Genomic DNA, 17,433 nt, shown 5'->3' on the forward strand with positions numbered 1-17,433 from the left:
CACTCCAGCACGTCTTGGTTGGTTGTAGGACTAGCCTTACTCAGGGCAGGTGTCTAGCCGAGAAAGCTGAGTGCAAGAGAAAATCCATTGATGCTCAACCTTTTGCGAACCAAGAGAAGTGTCAGTTTTCATCAGCATTTGTCCTGGAGGGGGACAAGCCGAGGACTAGCCCTTCCGCCCTGGACCTGGGCCCGCTGAAGGTCGCCAGGGATTGGCAGATGCGAGTGGACTTGGATCAGACGCTAATCTTTTCCACAGAGATCGTAACAACTACTCTGCCACCAGACCTCGTCCTTTGGGCTTACTAAAAACTTGCCACTGAGCTGAAATCTTTGGGAAATCTTTTTGTAGCCTAAGCCTGCTTTAAATTTCTCAATAACTTTATCCCTGACCTGTCAGGTGTCTAAATCCAATCGAGAATCTGTGGCAAGATCTGAAAACTGCTGTTCACAAACGCTGTCCATCTAATCTGACTGAGCTGGAGCTGTTTTACAAAGAAGAATGGGCAAGGATTTCAGTCTGTAGATGTGCAAAGCTGGTAGAGACAGACCCTAAAAGACTGGCAGCTGGAACTGCAGCAAAAGGTGGTTCTACAAAGTATTGACTCAGGGGGCTGAATAATTACGCACACCCCACTTTGCAGTTATTTATTTGTAAAAAATGTTTGGAATCATGTCTGATTGTCGTTCCACTTCTCACGTGTGCACCACTTTGTGTTGGTCTTTCACGTGGAATTCCAATGAAACTGATTCATGTTTGTGGCTGTAATGTGACAAAATGTGGAAAAGTTCAAGGGGGCCGAATACTTTTGCAAGCCACTGTATATAACAGTGATGTACTGTTAGTTGCTAATTGTGAGAGGGAAGGATTCTTTAAAAAATATAATAAATGTTCTTCCTAATATTATTATTCTTCCTGTTAATAATAATAATAATAATAATAATAATAATAATAATAATAATAATAATAATAATAATAATAATAATAATAATAGATTAATATTAACAAAATAAAACACAATGAAATTATTGACAAGTTGTACATAAATGATCAAACTCAATAATAAATATTTGGCTGAAAATGTTTCCCATCAGTGTTGTATGGATCAATATTGTTTAAGGCAGAGGGCATTTTAAATACTTTAGATTCAGTTAGCTGTCCACCATCAGATTTCTACAAAATGATACATATGTATCATTTGTGCATGTCAGGACCACATACCTTTGGGGAAAAAAAGATTATTTTAAATATAACAATAATAAATAAAATCACATCTCCATATTGACATGATATATACAAAGTAAGTAACAATTAAAGCCACAAAACCTATGTTGTTATCACAATAAACAAACGGGGATTTCTCTAAGCGTGTGGATCATAATCACTGATAGTCTGGTCTAATGTGCAGCTTTGTTTAGAATTGTGCAAAGCTTGTTTCTGAAACCTCAATACAATTCGTGCACAGCTGCTTCAAATTATTTAGTGTTTCACGAAGCATTACTTTCACTAGACTATCACTAGTCCTAAGTATTTTGATTGCTTAACTACAGACACTTCAAGTCTCTTATTATGATGTAAATTAAAGACACTTGGAGGTTAACAATGACTATTAAGTTGTAAAAGCTTTATTTGTAATGCGACGTAATCGTTGTGTCCGCCTTTGCTGTTGTTTGGTTGGTTTGACGAGAACGTATCCGTGATCTGATTGGCTTTCAATGACACAACACAGTTCCGCAAATCTAGTCTGTTTGTGTTTTGACTGTTTTTTGCAGAGAGCTTCAGAGCACCACGAAGTGTATACACAAGGAGACTGTCAGCGTTCAGCTCCTCGGTTCGTAACTATAGCTGCTAGCTATAAAACATAATGCTTTATTGAAACATGACAAATGTATCTCCAGCTGTTGGGTTTTAACTCTATTCTTCTAACACTATGAGGGACTTTTATCAGCTAATGCTAGCTAGCTATGTTAGCCGTATGTTATCTAGTGAGATAACTTTCGCGTTAGCCAATGGCTGTGTTGTGTTCCCTTGACAGCTGTTACAATTGTCACCCGAATGGGTCCGCTAGCTGCTAGTGGTACTAGCTCGCAGAATAAGAGTTTCGTGTATGTAACGGAGGCTAGGAATGTCAAGCTTCTCAGGCATGTTGTTTACTGTATGTAGCTTTGTCTCTACCGCCACACAAGCTTTTGCCCTGTGTGATTATAACGGTTTTCGACTGGTCTTATTAGCCCCGGTAGTTGCTTGGGAATGCTTCCAAAGACAAAAGAAGGATAACTGAATGTGGTTTACTAAGTGGCTAAATGCATAAAGACCCTGTGTCATTAGCTTATAGGGATGCTTCATTTCGCCAAGCCAGTTTTTGTTAGTGTCGAGGCACTGGTATTAGCATGTGTAGTATACATAGTTTGCAGTCTAAATAAATTGTCAGACCTAGAATGTATTTGTCTTACTAGGGGCATAGCAAACAGCTGCTTCAGTATTATCGTGGCATATAGCTGCCCCGGCTCTCTGGTTCAAATTCATGGTGGCAGCTGTATCCATTGGCCCCATGTCCAGCTCCTCAGATCCTGTTGGTGCTCAGAGGTTAGCTTTGAAATATAAATCCACAGCTGGAATTATATAATCACAGAATATAATTCTGTGGAATAATTCCACAGCTTGCTTAGGCTGTGTGGAAGAGTGTGTGTCCTATTTTTTTACCAGCTGATTTGGACTATCCACGGGAATTCATGGTAGGATCTATAAATGTTAGCTGTCTTATAAAGACCATGTTATACCTTTTGCCGAAGTGTACTAGGTATAAGACAACACCTTAAAATCCTCATACTTCTGTTCTGTAAATTTACTGTCAGAACACTGTCAGATCTTACTGTCTGTGCTCTCCCAGAAGCTCAGATTTGGCAACAACCCCATTTATACTCTGGGTTTTATTGGTGTTTTTATCTTAGATTCACTGATTACAGGTTTTTTAACTAATACGTCTGTGATGCTTGGTGTATTTACTTTAGTCGCACTGAATTTCTGCTTTCAGTGCTGGATTTTCCAACTACCCTTCTGAAAGAATTTGTTTTTTTATTGTTATAAGCTGAAGCCTGTTTTAGTTTTCTGTGTGAACAAAATGCGGTAATTTTGCAAAACATGCCATAAAACTAAGGCCACTAAAGGTAGCAGTACCAGGAATTTATTCCACTGCAAAATTAAGACTGTTTTAAACTCCACATGTCAGCGTCTCTCCACACACCAAAAAAAAAGAAAAGGTTTGAGGTCATCAATTTTTTTATATGTTGGAAGCACAAAAGAGCACCCTTTTAATTTCTAGTCTTGACCACAGAGAGAGACAGTATTGTTGTTTGTGAGAAACCTCTTTGTGCAACTGATGGTTAAAAAAAATGGCTAAAATAAAACATTTCTATTCATTCTGATTTTTTTGTAATATACATGGAACGGTCGATTTGAGTAGTAAACCAGTGCGATTTTAGGCACTATATGCTCACAAATAACATTTGTTTTCTGAGGTTTTTTAAACATATTGCGATATGTAGTGTATGGTGATGTAGCCAAAAAATATTCTCCTCATATCGCACAGCCCTACCTCCTGGTAGGACATGTGGAACACCTTACCTAGAAGGTGACAGCCTTAGCCTTTGTTGGTGATGACAGTTTCAAGACACCTCCTGTCTGGAGAAACTTGCATTGCTCAAGTGTGATTTTGGCATTTAGACAGTCTTCAAATTCCAAAGGTTCCTTGGGCCCCGTCTATGATCTCTCAGCTTCTTTCCATAGATTTGGATTCAGATTCAGGTCTGGGCATTCTAGCAGCTTTATTTCTTTCTCTGAAACCAATTGAGAGTTTCCTTGACTGTGTGTTTGGGATCATTGTCTTTCTTAAACTTTCACCCTTATTTTATCTTTATCATCCTGGTAAATGGCTGCAGAATTTTATCAAGAATGTCTTGGCACATTTTTCCATTCATCCTTACTTCAGTTGTATGAATCGTGCCAGTGATGTATGCTTAAAAACAGCTGCACCTCCCTTTTTTCATGTGTTCAAAACTTGAAAAACGATGTGTTTTCACATTATCACACTAATTTATGAACAACTATAGTTTGATTTCTTTGCATGTATGGATTTGATGGGTTGTTAACAACATCTTGTAAGAATTTCATGTCAATAGCACCTTTGAAATTGGTGACGGGTTCAATACTTATTTTACCCGCTGTATGTCCAGGTACTAGTTTACCATTAACTTGTTGTAGTATATGAGCTGGTATACTTACTATATCAATTCATATACTACTTCCTCTCTGTGTTAAGTCCCAGGGATGCATGTCTACATTAGCCCGGGTGGTCTTAGAAACTCTTGCAGTGTCATTTGTTCATCAATAGGGGTTCTCTGCAGTCAATACTGCTTTGAAAAGATCTTGGAGGGTGTGGTATGCCTTTATCTCCTTGAATCATAAGCTGACAGTAAAAAGTGGTTCTTGTCTATATGACAATTCAAGTTTGAATTTAGCAGAAAAATAGCTTGGTTGGTGTTGTTGCCTAACAACAAGAATGTTTATAGTTTAAGCCATGTAATTTCCCTCCACCATAATGTGTCGCATGTATAAAAATAATGATCATAATTAAAAAGCTTTAATCTTGAAAATAAAATGGTTTGGTACTGAATGAGTGGCGCAATGATCATCAACTTTTAAACTATTTATAACACCTGCATGAAATGTAATGCATAAATAATACAACAAAATGCTGTGCTCAGTTCCAAACCAAATGTAACAGGAAACAGGAAAACATTTGCACATGTCGAGGAGCGTGTCAGGTTACATTTCACTGTGTGTTATACTTGTATAACTATGCATGTGACAAATAAAGAACCTTGAACCTTGAAAAACACTGATGTTGTTGTTTTTTTGTTTTTGATCCTAATAAAGTGTAGTTTTAGAAAACACTCATTTCTGGTTGGGGAAATTTCAATTGGCTGTCGCAGCCATCAGTCTACTGTTCACCCAAACATTGTAGACATTTAAAAGTACATTTGCATGATTCACTGTCTTTTTATTGTTTTGGTAGGATAAATAAGCCCAGTGCCTTTTGGCTATGGTTTCATTGTTGTTGTTACTAGACTTTGTTGTTCTGATCTTTGTAATTTGAAAATGCTTTTTGAACTAAGCAAAGAAGCAAAAAACTAACCTTGGATATTTATTTAGGAATCAATATTCTACAATCAACATTCTGCTGGATTTTACCATCTAGATTAAAAACCTAAATCTACTTCCTTTTTTCGGACATTGTAACTGCTTATTTCATGTCAGTGTATACATTCAACATTCGGTTTGTTTGTCAGGTCAAGTTAGTCCAGCTTGCTAAATGTCTCTTTTTATCTTTTCAGAATATCAAACCAAAAGGACAAAATGGCCTCGGACTCTCCGCGCAGACCGAGTCGTTGTGCTGGGGGGGTTTTGGTGCGAGCACAAGCTGCTACGTAAGGACACATCTTTGTCATCTATGAGTAAACACATGCACTGTATTTCTAAATACCAAGGATAAGAAATAGTGTACTTGATGAAATTGGATGTTCGATGATTCATGTGATCTCATGAATTGAGCCTCCTTTAAGTGTTTTCACACAGTAGTGTACAAAATCTTAAGCCACCCCTCATTACTTGATATTTTGCTATTAAAATGGATGCAGCGATTTATTGAAACATGTGCAAACATATATGGCACAAACAAACTTTGTACAATTCTCACAAGCTTGATAGTCAATATTTGGTATGAGCACTTTTATTTAAGGATATTCCAAAGCACTTCTTTGTTCACTCACTCCTTTTGTTTCTTTTTCTGACAAGATGATCCAACATTACTTCAATTATTTTGAGGTCCAGCCAAGATTTGCTACACCACTGGTCAAATGCAGTTCCAAACTATGGAAGAGCCTCCATTGTGTTTTACAGATGACTGTGATACACTGTTCTTTGCCTTTAACGTATCAAGAATTTTAAATTTGGATTATTCACTCAGTAGTTGATTTAACTAACACATCTGTGTTGCTGTTGATTTTTGGTCCAGTTTTTGTGTAGTCTGGCATACTCCAGCCTTTTCCATTTTTTCAAGTACACACTCCGCATCATGCCGAGATCATGTTTTCAGCTCAAAGCTCTTTGGAAAAACACTGAAAGACCCCTAGAAAGACGGGCGAACTACTGCTCAAGAACACTTCAAAAATTACAAAAAGTCCAGCTCTTTGAAAGCAAAATGTAAAGAAATGAGGGGCTATTCTTGACTCTACATCCATTTGATACTTACTTTTGCTTTGCTCATGTAAAACCCTATGCATTAATGTTAGGGTGTAATTCCAATGCATTCTGCACATTTGTTATGAGCTTTTTGTTTTTACAGGGAGCAGTCTTACATGGAGAGTGTTGTGACCTTTCTGCAGGATGTAGTACCTCAGGTAACTTTCCTGTTTTTTTTTTTTTTAAATTCAGTTTTTTTACTGAATAGACAACAACATTATTAGCAATTAGCATACAACATTGAAAAACCACACTGAAAACAAATTCTAAATATTTTCACAGCCTGTCCCTAATTTTATCAGTTTTATTGATACTCGATGTACATTGGTTAGAAACCAGAAAGGCAACAGGGAGGGCCTGGTTGAAAATGCAAATGCAAATACAGTGTTGCAGATAGGTCTTGCATCCTTTAGTATTATTCCTCAGTGTTGTTCATGTTTTTGCTGCGTCTGTTTTGCCTTCTTTCTTTCTACAGGCATATACTGGGGCTCCACCCACTGATGAGAAAGAGAAAATCATTTGGGTTCGATTTGAGAAAGCTGACATTAATGGTATGAAGTCATGACTCAAATATTGAAAAGCCGTAGTCATCCTCTGTGTATACACTGATCTACTAATTTAAAACTTTAAAAAGTCTATAATACGTTATGCCTTTCCAACAATGTATTGTAACAGTGTTACAAGTTTTAACTTTACTGTTATTTACTATTGCTCATTACACATTTTCTGTTTGCAAAGACACTGCACGCAACCCAGAGTTTATGGAGATGCACAGTGGCACTACTGACCCTCCACTCTGCCTCATGATTGGCTATACTGATGGAATGCAGATCTGGAGCGTATCTGTAAGTTGCATCTAATTGGTCCTTTTTTTTGCTTGATCCTTTTCTGCCTTAACTTTTCAGAGCTGTGATCACTTCAGTTTGTTTTCAGTGTAAGCAGTTAGTTCACTGCTGAGCAAGTTTTTTAAACCTTTCTAAAGAAAGTGAAGCTTTTCAAATTACAAAGTGTAGATAACTCATCTATAAATATGTCTGTGTGATTTTCTGTGACTCATTAGTGATACTCCTTTTTTGAGAGTGTCATCAACCAATATTGCCAATCTGAAAGATTAAAATAAACACAGCTTTTACTATGTCAGCAGTCAGCATTTGTTAAGCTTGTGCAGTTGGAGGAAATAAACTGTGCACTTACTGGGCTCAGAACTCAAATGTTGGCTACGAACATTTGCTACTCTTGGACCTGACAGGATCTGACTAAAAAATGCATATTAATTTGTAACTTGCTATAGCCAAAATACTTGCTGGCAGTTCATTGAATGAAATGCTGGCTTGTTAAAATTTAAGTACCAATGGTGTCTATTTATTCTACTGTAATGTGCTGTCATGATAGCTGTGTTGGAAAACGTTTCTTTTTTTTCCAGAGTGTTTGCTAGTGGTTATCTAGTAATTAGTTATTAGTTATCTTGCTAATTGAATTAATTGAAATTCTCAAGAAAATGTTTTGAATATTTTATATCTTTATGGTTGAAAAAATAATGAAACTGTACACAACTATAGTCACATACTTTGAAATGCACACAAGAAGCAAGAATGAAATAAAATCACTCAAGTAGGTTCGAAGATATTAAGAAGTAATATTGCAAATGAAGCTTACTAAAATAAACTTAAACAACTCAATATGTTCTTATGAACCCCTGTGGCTAACCTGGATCTAACCTAATCATCACTTCATGCTTTTAAGTCAAGAATGTGTTGCAGTGTAGGTCCGTGTCCACTAGCCGGCGATGTTGACCATGTTATGGGTTCTTTGATACAGATAGCAGCACTTCTTACAGCTCGTATCATGTCTGAGTACTATGTTAGGCATGTCCACCTTTTTGTGAGTAAAGGCTACGGAGAAAATGGAAAAAAAGAGTAGAAACTCACACAGCAGTGGCAGTGGTTGTCCCACATCTTCACGGGCAAGTGTGGCCACTTCAAGAATTCTCTTTGCAGTACAGAATAGATTGCAAAAGAGATTCAACACCTAATGCTCCTTTTAATGTTGTTCTTTCAGTGCCTGTGTTTATCACAGGTTTAAAAAGCCTGGCACCCGTGCCTTCCTTCAGGGTCGAGTCTTTTTAACGGTGTGGGAATCAGTCCATTACAGCTGTTAGCTACTGCTGAAACTCTCCTACATGTCCATCAAAATTCATGTAATCACATTATCACGATATGTATCAAGACTGTACAAACCTATGATTTATTTTTAAAGCAACAAAATTTACTTTCATAGCTGGATGATATAAAAATACACATGGTACTGACACATAAGACTAGTGAGGAAATTGTGATTGTGCAGTTCAGTTAATGAAGGATACATAATTGCAATATTAAGCAAGTACTAATCATAATAATATGACTTTAACCATCTTAACAATTATCAAATAATATTATTAATATTATGATAAAAAAAAAATTAATGAGTATATTAATTAATGATGTTTTAAGAAAAATGTAGTTGGTTCTATTGTGTGTCCAGGATAATTTATAAATGTATTGTGAGTGATACCTGCAGTTCTGCCACACTGCAATGTCATGTTGAATGTAGCCACAAGGTGGAGACCTATTGATAGGCTGCCATGTTATGACATGCTACTGATTGACAAGATATGGATTAATGTGACCTCTGTTATCTGTAGCACGGCTCTGTGCCACAGATAATAATTATCTGTGGCAAAACGAGTCAAAGTAAAATGTTGTTTAGGGCAAAAGTGTTCTGTTTGGCTCGTATTTCTTTTTACATAATGTTGGTGAAAAAGTAGTTCCTGTCTTCAAATATGTTTTTGTAACTTGGACAGTGTTAAACCTCGTAGAGCCCTCACCCAGAGTGGGCAAGTTATTTAGTCTTTATAAAAAACGACTTCTTCAAAGTCAGACTTGGAAAATCATTAGAAGATTTTGTCAGCTTTGTAACTTAACAAATTATCCACAACACTGCGAAGGCTTCGCTCACCAAGTATCGCCTTTCATGTGGAGGCTGTCACAGAAATATGCAAACTTCACATACATCCTGTGAGATCTAAACACACCGAAGTCCTTAATCAGTCTCTTTATAAACATCCACAGGCCACGGCTAAAAAGACACACTCTTACTTTATTCATGATCACACACGTTGACCAGAATGATGTGGCAAATCTCGTGTTGTGAGCAGACTTTCTGTTGCATTGTGGAGGAAAGGATTACAGCTGTTTTAGCAATGCTACACACACCCGGTAAAATAGCCTTTTCTGCCTTTCTGTTGCAACTGACACCAATTCTGCAGCAAAGGCTGGCCTGTTATTGCACACTTTCCTTTTCTATTGTTTTCCTTTTAAGTTTTCAGAGTTTCCAGGATGTTTATGGGTTATGTTTTTTCACAGGCTTTTTAAGTAAGCACCTAAGGTGCCTTGCTCTCTGGCTTTTGAGTGGCCGTGAAGTGTTTGTGACAGTTGCTAAGCCAACACCCTCTGTAATGGCTCACCAGAGTACGAACACACATTTACACACATGCTTTCACAGACTCATGAGGCGGGGACTCTGACTGGTTGTATGGATACTGACAGAGGTGTTCAGGTGATGTAGATTACAGTCACCTCTCACTGGAGAGGTGTCACCGAGCACTGCGTGATAAGAGGCAGACTGTCATAGACTAATTGTCTGCGATTGTGTTGATGAAATGCTAAAGTAAAATGCCTGTTCGGAGTGTGAGTCGATGTGTCGAGGAGTTGGAGCCATCTTACAAAAAGGGTCAAAAACCCTCTCCTTTATAATTCAGAAATATTAATACATGGATGGGCATGGGGAGTTTTTGTAATCCAGACACTGATATGCAAGTTACACAGAAGGAGAGAGCTAATACAATCTGTTTAATCTGCCATAGCTGTGCAGGGTTATTTATGTTTAATCAGTTTGAATTTATGTGCCTTCCCAAGGCTAATCATTGTCCGCTAATCCTGTTTATTAGAGCCTACTAAAATAGCATTTATTAGACTAACACTAAAATTCAAGTGTTAATCTTCATTTGAGAACTCTGATGTAGGTGTGCTTATTTTTTTTTCCCTCCACAAACTCAAACCATGAACCAATTTCATAAATAACTAAACATTTGTTATGTGTAGTTATTTATTTGTTCAACTACTCTCTGCTTTGATGATTGTGTTTGTGGTGTTCCACACACAAGGGAAGTCGCAGAGTGGACAAACTATGCAACATCAGCACTCATCTCTCCCATTACTTTTTAATTTTCATTTGTCGGGCATTGTAAATGCTGACACTGATAGATAAGCAACCGATAATATTGGCCTGTTTTAAACTGTCTCCCCCCCCCAGTGACTATATAATATGTAAATCTACAGTAAAAAAAACCCCCAACAACTTTATTTTAAAATACATAGCACATAGTGGTGGGACTCTCAGATTGTTGCACATGAGCACTGAAGCAAAGTGCTTTCCTCCACAAGTCTCATTCACCCAATCACACAAACGTTCATGCAGTGCTTTTAACTATACTTAAGCGCATTTAAACATACACCCTCACACCCCTATGAATGCATCAAATGCAACTTAAAGTTCAGTTGCAATCCACTGACCTTCCGACTAGAGATCACCCACTCACCATCTGGAGCACAGCCACCCCAATTTTAAATCAGTTTTGACAGTTGAAAAATTTAAAAGCATACCGAGCATACATATAGAAATATTCATCAGGACTTCCGAATGGAAAAGTGGTGTGTAATAGAGACCAAGGGTTCCATTACCCTTACCTGTATTTTTATTCACTTGAGGATTTGTATTTTAAAACCAACATAAAAAAGAAATATATGTATAGTTTGGTGATTCTTTATCAGGTTTGACGTTTCAGTTAGTATTTAAGTGACTGTTTGTGGACAGTGAAGGGACAGAGGGGGACTGGCCATCCTACCTGTGTCACGAAAAAGGACCTGAGTAAACCTAAATTCCTTGCACATGTATTTGTGTGTTAGTAAGTGTCTTAGCAGTGGGAACCTTTTCCTGGTTGCTTCCTTTGCAAGATGTGGAGTGAAAGAGTAAAAGCAGCTCAGTGACCTGCTTATGAGCTCCTGGAGTAAACCAATGGGCCAGGTGGGGGGTGTTTTGGTTAAGGTGTTTCTAATTTATATATAATTGATTGACGTGTATATGTTATTGAATTATTTATAGGACTTTGTATGAATAGAAATATGTCTTCCGTGTGTTGTATTGTGGTTTGATATTTGCTTATGTGGACGTTTGTTTTCTCGTTTGGTTTGCTAACCCCAGACTTGGGTAATTCCCGATGCTCACCTGAATGGGTAGAGTATAAAAGGAAGCCAGTTTAGAGTGGTTGGTTTTTGGTTTGTGTTTGTGTGTAACCAATAATAAAGCCCACCAGTTGATGGATAGATTTTATTCCAGCCTCGTGTCATCTTGTTTGAACCTACACATGACCGTCAGCCGAGCTGACACGGTGTGAAGTTATGAACCTGCATTCAATCCATCTACCTTTCTTCTGTGAGCTCTCTTTCAGTCCTGGTTATATGTAGTTCTCTTCTATTATTATGGTATTGTGCTACAATATGCAGCAATATGGTGCTAAATCAGTGAAGAGGAAGACTATTGCTTATAATAAATTTGAATAATGCTATATTTCAAATGCTTAAATATGGTTTAGCTGAATTTTCCTGAGAAGGAAAGACACTCAGCATATTTATTAGGGTTTAAGGATGCACACATTTTGATGAGCAGCACTTAATGTAAACTTTTAAATTTTCAACAGCATTCCTAAAGGTGCTTTATATTCTGCTATGTTGGAAAGTATTATTGGAGTTGCACAGATGTGCTCTCCAAACTGGTGATCCTTACTCAGCATCGTTGGTGTCGATAGACAGATGACTGAGGGTTCAGATCTGGTCCGTACATTATGAAGAGAAAACAGAGTGGCACATTTCAATTTGCGTTGCAGATCTGCATCATAAGCAGTTCACCAATCTGTGCGTTTATCACCTCAGTGGTGTGTGTTATGGGAGAGCAAGCACCTGCTACTGTCAGGCACCTCCTCGCTCCAAACCCCCAATATGTCCAGCGCTGTATTCGTGCGAGTATCCACTTGTGAATATGGCCCAGATATCTGTTCACAGCTTAAGGCATTACATTTGAGAGATTAAAACAGAAGAGCAGACACTGTGATTTCACAAAAACATTATGTGCCACAAATGAAATGAATATAATGAATAACTATATGCAGGAAAAACAAGTTTGAAAAAGCAATTTGGCATATTGCATACGCTGGCCGCTAATGTAATATTGGGTATGTTGTTGAAGGCAGTGGATGTCATATAGAGCCATGTAAGGCGAGGATGAGCAGTGGGGTAATGCACAATAACCTGCCGCATTAACCTCCAGCCATCCCCTCTTCTCATTTTAATCCAGCAAATTCCATTATTCCCCCTTGCAGGACCATTTGCCTGCATAGGAATCGTACCCTGCTGCCAACCTCCTTTTATTCCTGCCATCAGTGCTTGTATAACCTGCCTGTGTCTTCAGTGTTAATCTACCGCAGCTGGGCCTCAAGCACTTTGAATAAAAACACAGCTCCAAATCCGCCACTTTGAAAAGGCTACTAATTGCACAAAAGAGCGATCATCCCCTCAGATGGGTTTAAAGACTTAAAACAAACAGATTAAAGCACTAGTAAAGTGATAATGCGGGGTTCACTGTAATTTAATGCATAAAAGAGAAAGAAAAGTAGGGCATTGTATGCTTAGAACAATGTGCCATTACATACACCACACACTGCCAGGAACTAATATACTGGCATCACATATAAATGGATGAAGACTAAACCCAGCTGGACACACACACACACACACACACACACACACACACACACACACACACACACACACACACACACACACACACACACACACACACACACACACATTAAAGTGCTTTTCACTGTGGTTAAATTTTCTCTGTAATAAAGACCAGAAATGCAGCAAACTTAAAAATCTACTCTAAGTTCGACTCTATTATTCTTACTGTTTATCTGTAAATGTAATTTCAAGTCTGTGCAAATGTGGTAGAATGAACATGTTTCTTCAGTAAAGGCAGATGATGATGGCAGTGAGAAACAGACAAGCTCACTCCCCTTACACATCAACTGTACAACAGTCAAACATATAAACAAACAGCTGCTGGTTATGTAGTTTTTATTTCTCTACTAATTTTTTATGTATTGTGGTGTGTTTTTTTTCAGTAAATAATTGGCTGCACTATATAAGCTGGACTGTTTAACTTTTTAGTACTGAACAGATTGTGTTCATGTACTCAAATGGCTCAAGAAGGCAATCCGAGTGGAAGATGAAGAAAAAAGGAAATAATGATTGCGTTTTTATTATTCTCAAAATGTGTCTCTAACATTGAGTATTAAAAAACCTTTTATAAATTGATGATGTCAGAGTCTTAGGGTTATTTATTTATTTTTTTAATGCATTGGTGTAAATTTTATGCATTTACAATTTGGGTATTTTATTGGCACAAACATCAGAACATTTCGAATGAAACTCAGTCGTACACCTGGGCAGGGATTTTCAAATACTGAGGTTGGGAGTCTCCCCAACAACTCTCTTAGGCTCAGTTTCCCCAGATATGAATTAAGCTGACTTCTAGACCATAACTTCTTTCCATATTCATTGAATTTTTCTTTTAGAGTAGGACTAGGCTTAATCCATGCCTGGGAAGCTGCTGATAAACCTGCTGAAAATTTAGACTTGAAACTAAAACTGGCATTTCCAAATGTTTTGTTTGCCTTTTAATTTATTAAATTAAGTCTGCTATTTCACTCCATGTGGTTCATATTTCTGGGTGGGAAATTACCTAAGATATCATCAAATATTTATGCAACTAAAAGAAATAAAATGCAGGTGAAACAAATTAAATGAAAATGTTAGCCTTGACTTTATTAAGGAAAAACTACAATACACTGCATATTTGTAATGAGAAAATTGAATTACTGCGGTCATTTACACACATTTAAGGGTGTTTTATTAATTTGTGAGCATGACTCGTGGTAGAGTGAAATACTTTATTTATCCTTCCCACTGTCCACTTTTCCTTCTCAAAGTCGGACTGGAGCCTGTTTTGTGGCTACTGGTCTTGCTGCACTAATGACACTGCCATCATTAGATTAAAACCAAATTACAGTTTTGACCATTAAATTTTTCAGTGTGGACAGATTCATTAAAAATGTGATAAGAGTTGCAGACGTAAGTGAAAAAAGAATCATTTGCCATAATTAACATAAAATACAGAACTTTGCATTGAACCCATCGTCCCCATTGTTCCCATTGCCCCAATGCAAAATGCACAGTTCCCTCCAAAGATGATATAGTAGCTGAAAATTCTGATTTATTTATTTATTTATTTATTTTTTAAAAATTAATTTAATTTTTTTAATATAGTGTAACACAAAATCTTGGCAACGAAGAAGTCATCGGGTGGTTAATTAAGAAAGCCAGTACCTGAAGTAGTGGATGAAAAATGAAATGATGGGAACATAATTTACAGCATAAATCCAAAAACTGCTAAAGATGACAGACACCGTGGAAATAATAAAGGTTAATGAAACATTCAGCTACGGGTCTCCCATCATTCTATTATGTGCAGTAAATCAGAAATCAAAGATAATTCTGAATTATGTTAAGACGCACTGGCTGTTTCTTATGTATTCTGCTACAGAGGCATTATGGGCTGCTGCTCACTTGGCATTGACCCACATCCCCAACCTCTCCTTGTTGGCTCTGTAAGTGGAGTCAGCTCATTTGTGTTGTGATGCCACTGGGACTTTTATTTTGTGCTTGGTGGATTTTACTTCGTGGTTTGGCTGGAGCTTAACAACCAGACCACCATGTGGATGTTCCCCATCCTCCCTCCCTACCTCACCCTGCCATTTTCTATGAAAAGTAGTTTTACACCGCGAGAAAACGTGTTGTTTTTCTTAGTGTGAACAGATCAGATCATAGGTTTAAAAAAAAAAAAATGACAAGAAATTGTACGCTTTAAAAGAAACGTGTGTTTTGAAACAGTTCCCTACGTGGCCGGACATAAAGATCTTCGAACGGCCTAATACCTAAATACGTTTTGTTTTGGATTTTTTCATCCTGGTCTGTACTACTGAGTAAAAATACCTCTTTTATTGTGCTGATTTGTGAACTTCTCTTACTTTCAAGTCTAATATATGTTTTTTTTTTCAGCTGGCAGGAGAAGCTCAAGAGCTTTTCTCAGTGCGACACGGTCCAGTGCGAGCTGCTCGCATTCTGCCAGCTCCTCATAACAGTGAGTATTTTCAGTTCCGTTACTTGAGTATGATATGCACCTACCTGCAGTTAAGCACATATTGCATATTCTTGCTTGAATAATTATACAGTAGTGATGACATGATTATACAGCATTAAAACCATCGCCAGGTGAAGTTGACAACATTTGTTGTCAGTTCTTTTATCGGTGCTGCTGAGAAACATTTCTGCTGAGGAAACACAGAAAAACAAACACAGCAGGTGTCAGTATTTTTCACATCTCTGCTATAAGGGTAGAGATGGGTTCCTTTAGTTATTTTTATAAGGTATTAGCTTGTTGGCAGGATCTTTTGGGTAATGTGCTGTGGGATTTGTATTTTGTGCACAGGCTATTTATGGTGTTTTGCAGTGTGCAGCCCACATTGGCTGGTAGAGGAGGCTGCTACTGTCATGGAGCGTCTTTGCTTTCAAAGGCTGTTTAAGTCTACAACAGTGTTCAGCTGTGTATTACGCATCAAAAGTAACATCTGCATTGATATCAGGACCTTAGGTTTCATAAACACACTGCATGATTGAAATTATGAGATGGTCAATGTTTTCCATCCATCAGTGATTGTAATGCTGTTGATCATTATGTAGCTTTCTTTATGGTATCAGTGGTATTAAAGTTCCACATCTACATATCTGTGTCAGAAGAAGCTGCATTCAACTGTGAAACACAAGCTTTTATACCTTGTAGTAGATAAAATCTCAGCTCGTGTTGTGCCACCTTCAGATGCTGTCTGAGATTTTTTTTTAACAGTAAATGTCTCTTCTGAAACCACACAGGGATGTGGAGGAAGTTCATTTAAACATTTTTCCTTTGCAAGTCTCCTGAAGTGTCTTTTCAGCATAATTCGGAAATGTCTGTCCTGGAAAAAAAAACTCTGGTTAACTTGATTTCAGCATCCAAGGTCAACACTTAAAATTAAATTTTGGATGGCCTATTGTAATGTAGTTTTGGGTTGTGGGCATTTTAAGTGGTGCTATATCATTAAAATTAAAGAGTGCTCCTTGGTTCCTCATCCTAATGTTGTCGTAAATCTATGATTACTGTTAGCCCACTCTCAGTCAGTAGTCCATATTACTAGTAATGCAGGCATTGGTGTCCTTTTGTCATGAAGAGTTTAGCCAAACAAAGGGTATCCCAAGTGCATTTTGATCAAATTTGAGTTTTGTATTTGCGTTAGTATTATGTCATTAATGTAACACACGGGCCGCGGTAATCTGACAAGGATGATTGCTACAAAATGATGCCACAGAAAATCTTCTTTTAGCAAACATTGAAAAAGAATCATTGTTCATTATTAATGATGATTTTTGGATACCTTTATTTCAGAAAAGTTAGTGAATATTATTTTTTTTTTAAAAAGGAAGTAGAAAGAAAAACATTTTCGTCCACTCATCCAATTCAGGGTCTTGAGCTGGAGCCTGACATGGGGCCACAGGCGTGGTACGCCCTGAACAGGTTGCCAGTTTGTTGCAGGGCAACAATAGAAAGCTCGTAGTGCTTAATGTAAAAGCTGAGATCACACAGACCACAGTGGCTGCTTCAACCTGAGATGAACTTTAAGTACAGCAAGGAAACCACATAGAAACTGCAGTCTGGCATCTGAAGCGATCAAACAGCACCTGAATAACACTCTGTAGCTTCACCAAGTGACGTGTGAAATGCTTCCATATCCACCACCTGGATGCATGCACATGCATAATTAGTGCGTTGTAGTGTAAATTCCTCAAGGACAAAAAACAGACTGGCACGCGGAGCCTCCTGCAT

At 37.7% G+C, this 17,433-nt stretch overlaps 1 protein-coding gene across 5 annotated transcripts in view; it reads left to right on the forward strand.

Moving 5' to 3' along the window:
• Positions 1-1,690: 1,690 nt before the first annotated feature.
• Positions 1,691-17,433, forward strand: part of bcas3 (BCAS3 microtubule associated cell migration factor) — a 312,938-nt gene continuing 297,195 nt past the window's right edge. For 3 of the 5 annotated variants that reach the window (XM_080289123.1, XM_080289122.1, XM_080289124.1), the window contains exons 1-6: positions 1,691-1,831; positions 5,394-5,486; positions 6,404-6,458; positions 6,776-6,851; positions 7,039-7,145; positions 15,576-15,657. In XM_080289123.1, the coding sequence (XP_080145249.1) occupies positions 1,716-1,831; positions 5,394-5,486; positions 6,404-6,458; positions 6,776-6,851; positions 7,039-7,145; positions 15,576-15,657 (529 nt within the window). In that variant the 5' untranslated portion in view covers positions 1,691-1,715. The remainder of the gene's footprint in view (positions 1,832-5,393; positions 5,487-6,403; positions 6,459-6,775; positions 6,852-7,038; positions 7,146-15,575; positions 15,658-17,433) is intronic. The other 2 variants (XM_026193356.2, XM_026193347.2) reach the window with 1 other exon arrangement.

Source organism: Astatotilapia calliptera, chromosome 14 (assembly GCF_964374335.1).
Source record: "Astatotilapia calliptera chromosome 14, fAstCal68.1, whole genome shotgun sequence".
NCBI lineage: Eukaryota > Metazoa > Chordata > Actinopteri > Cichliformes > Cichlidae > Astatotilapia > Astatotilapia calliptera.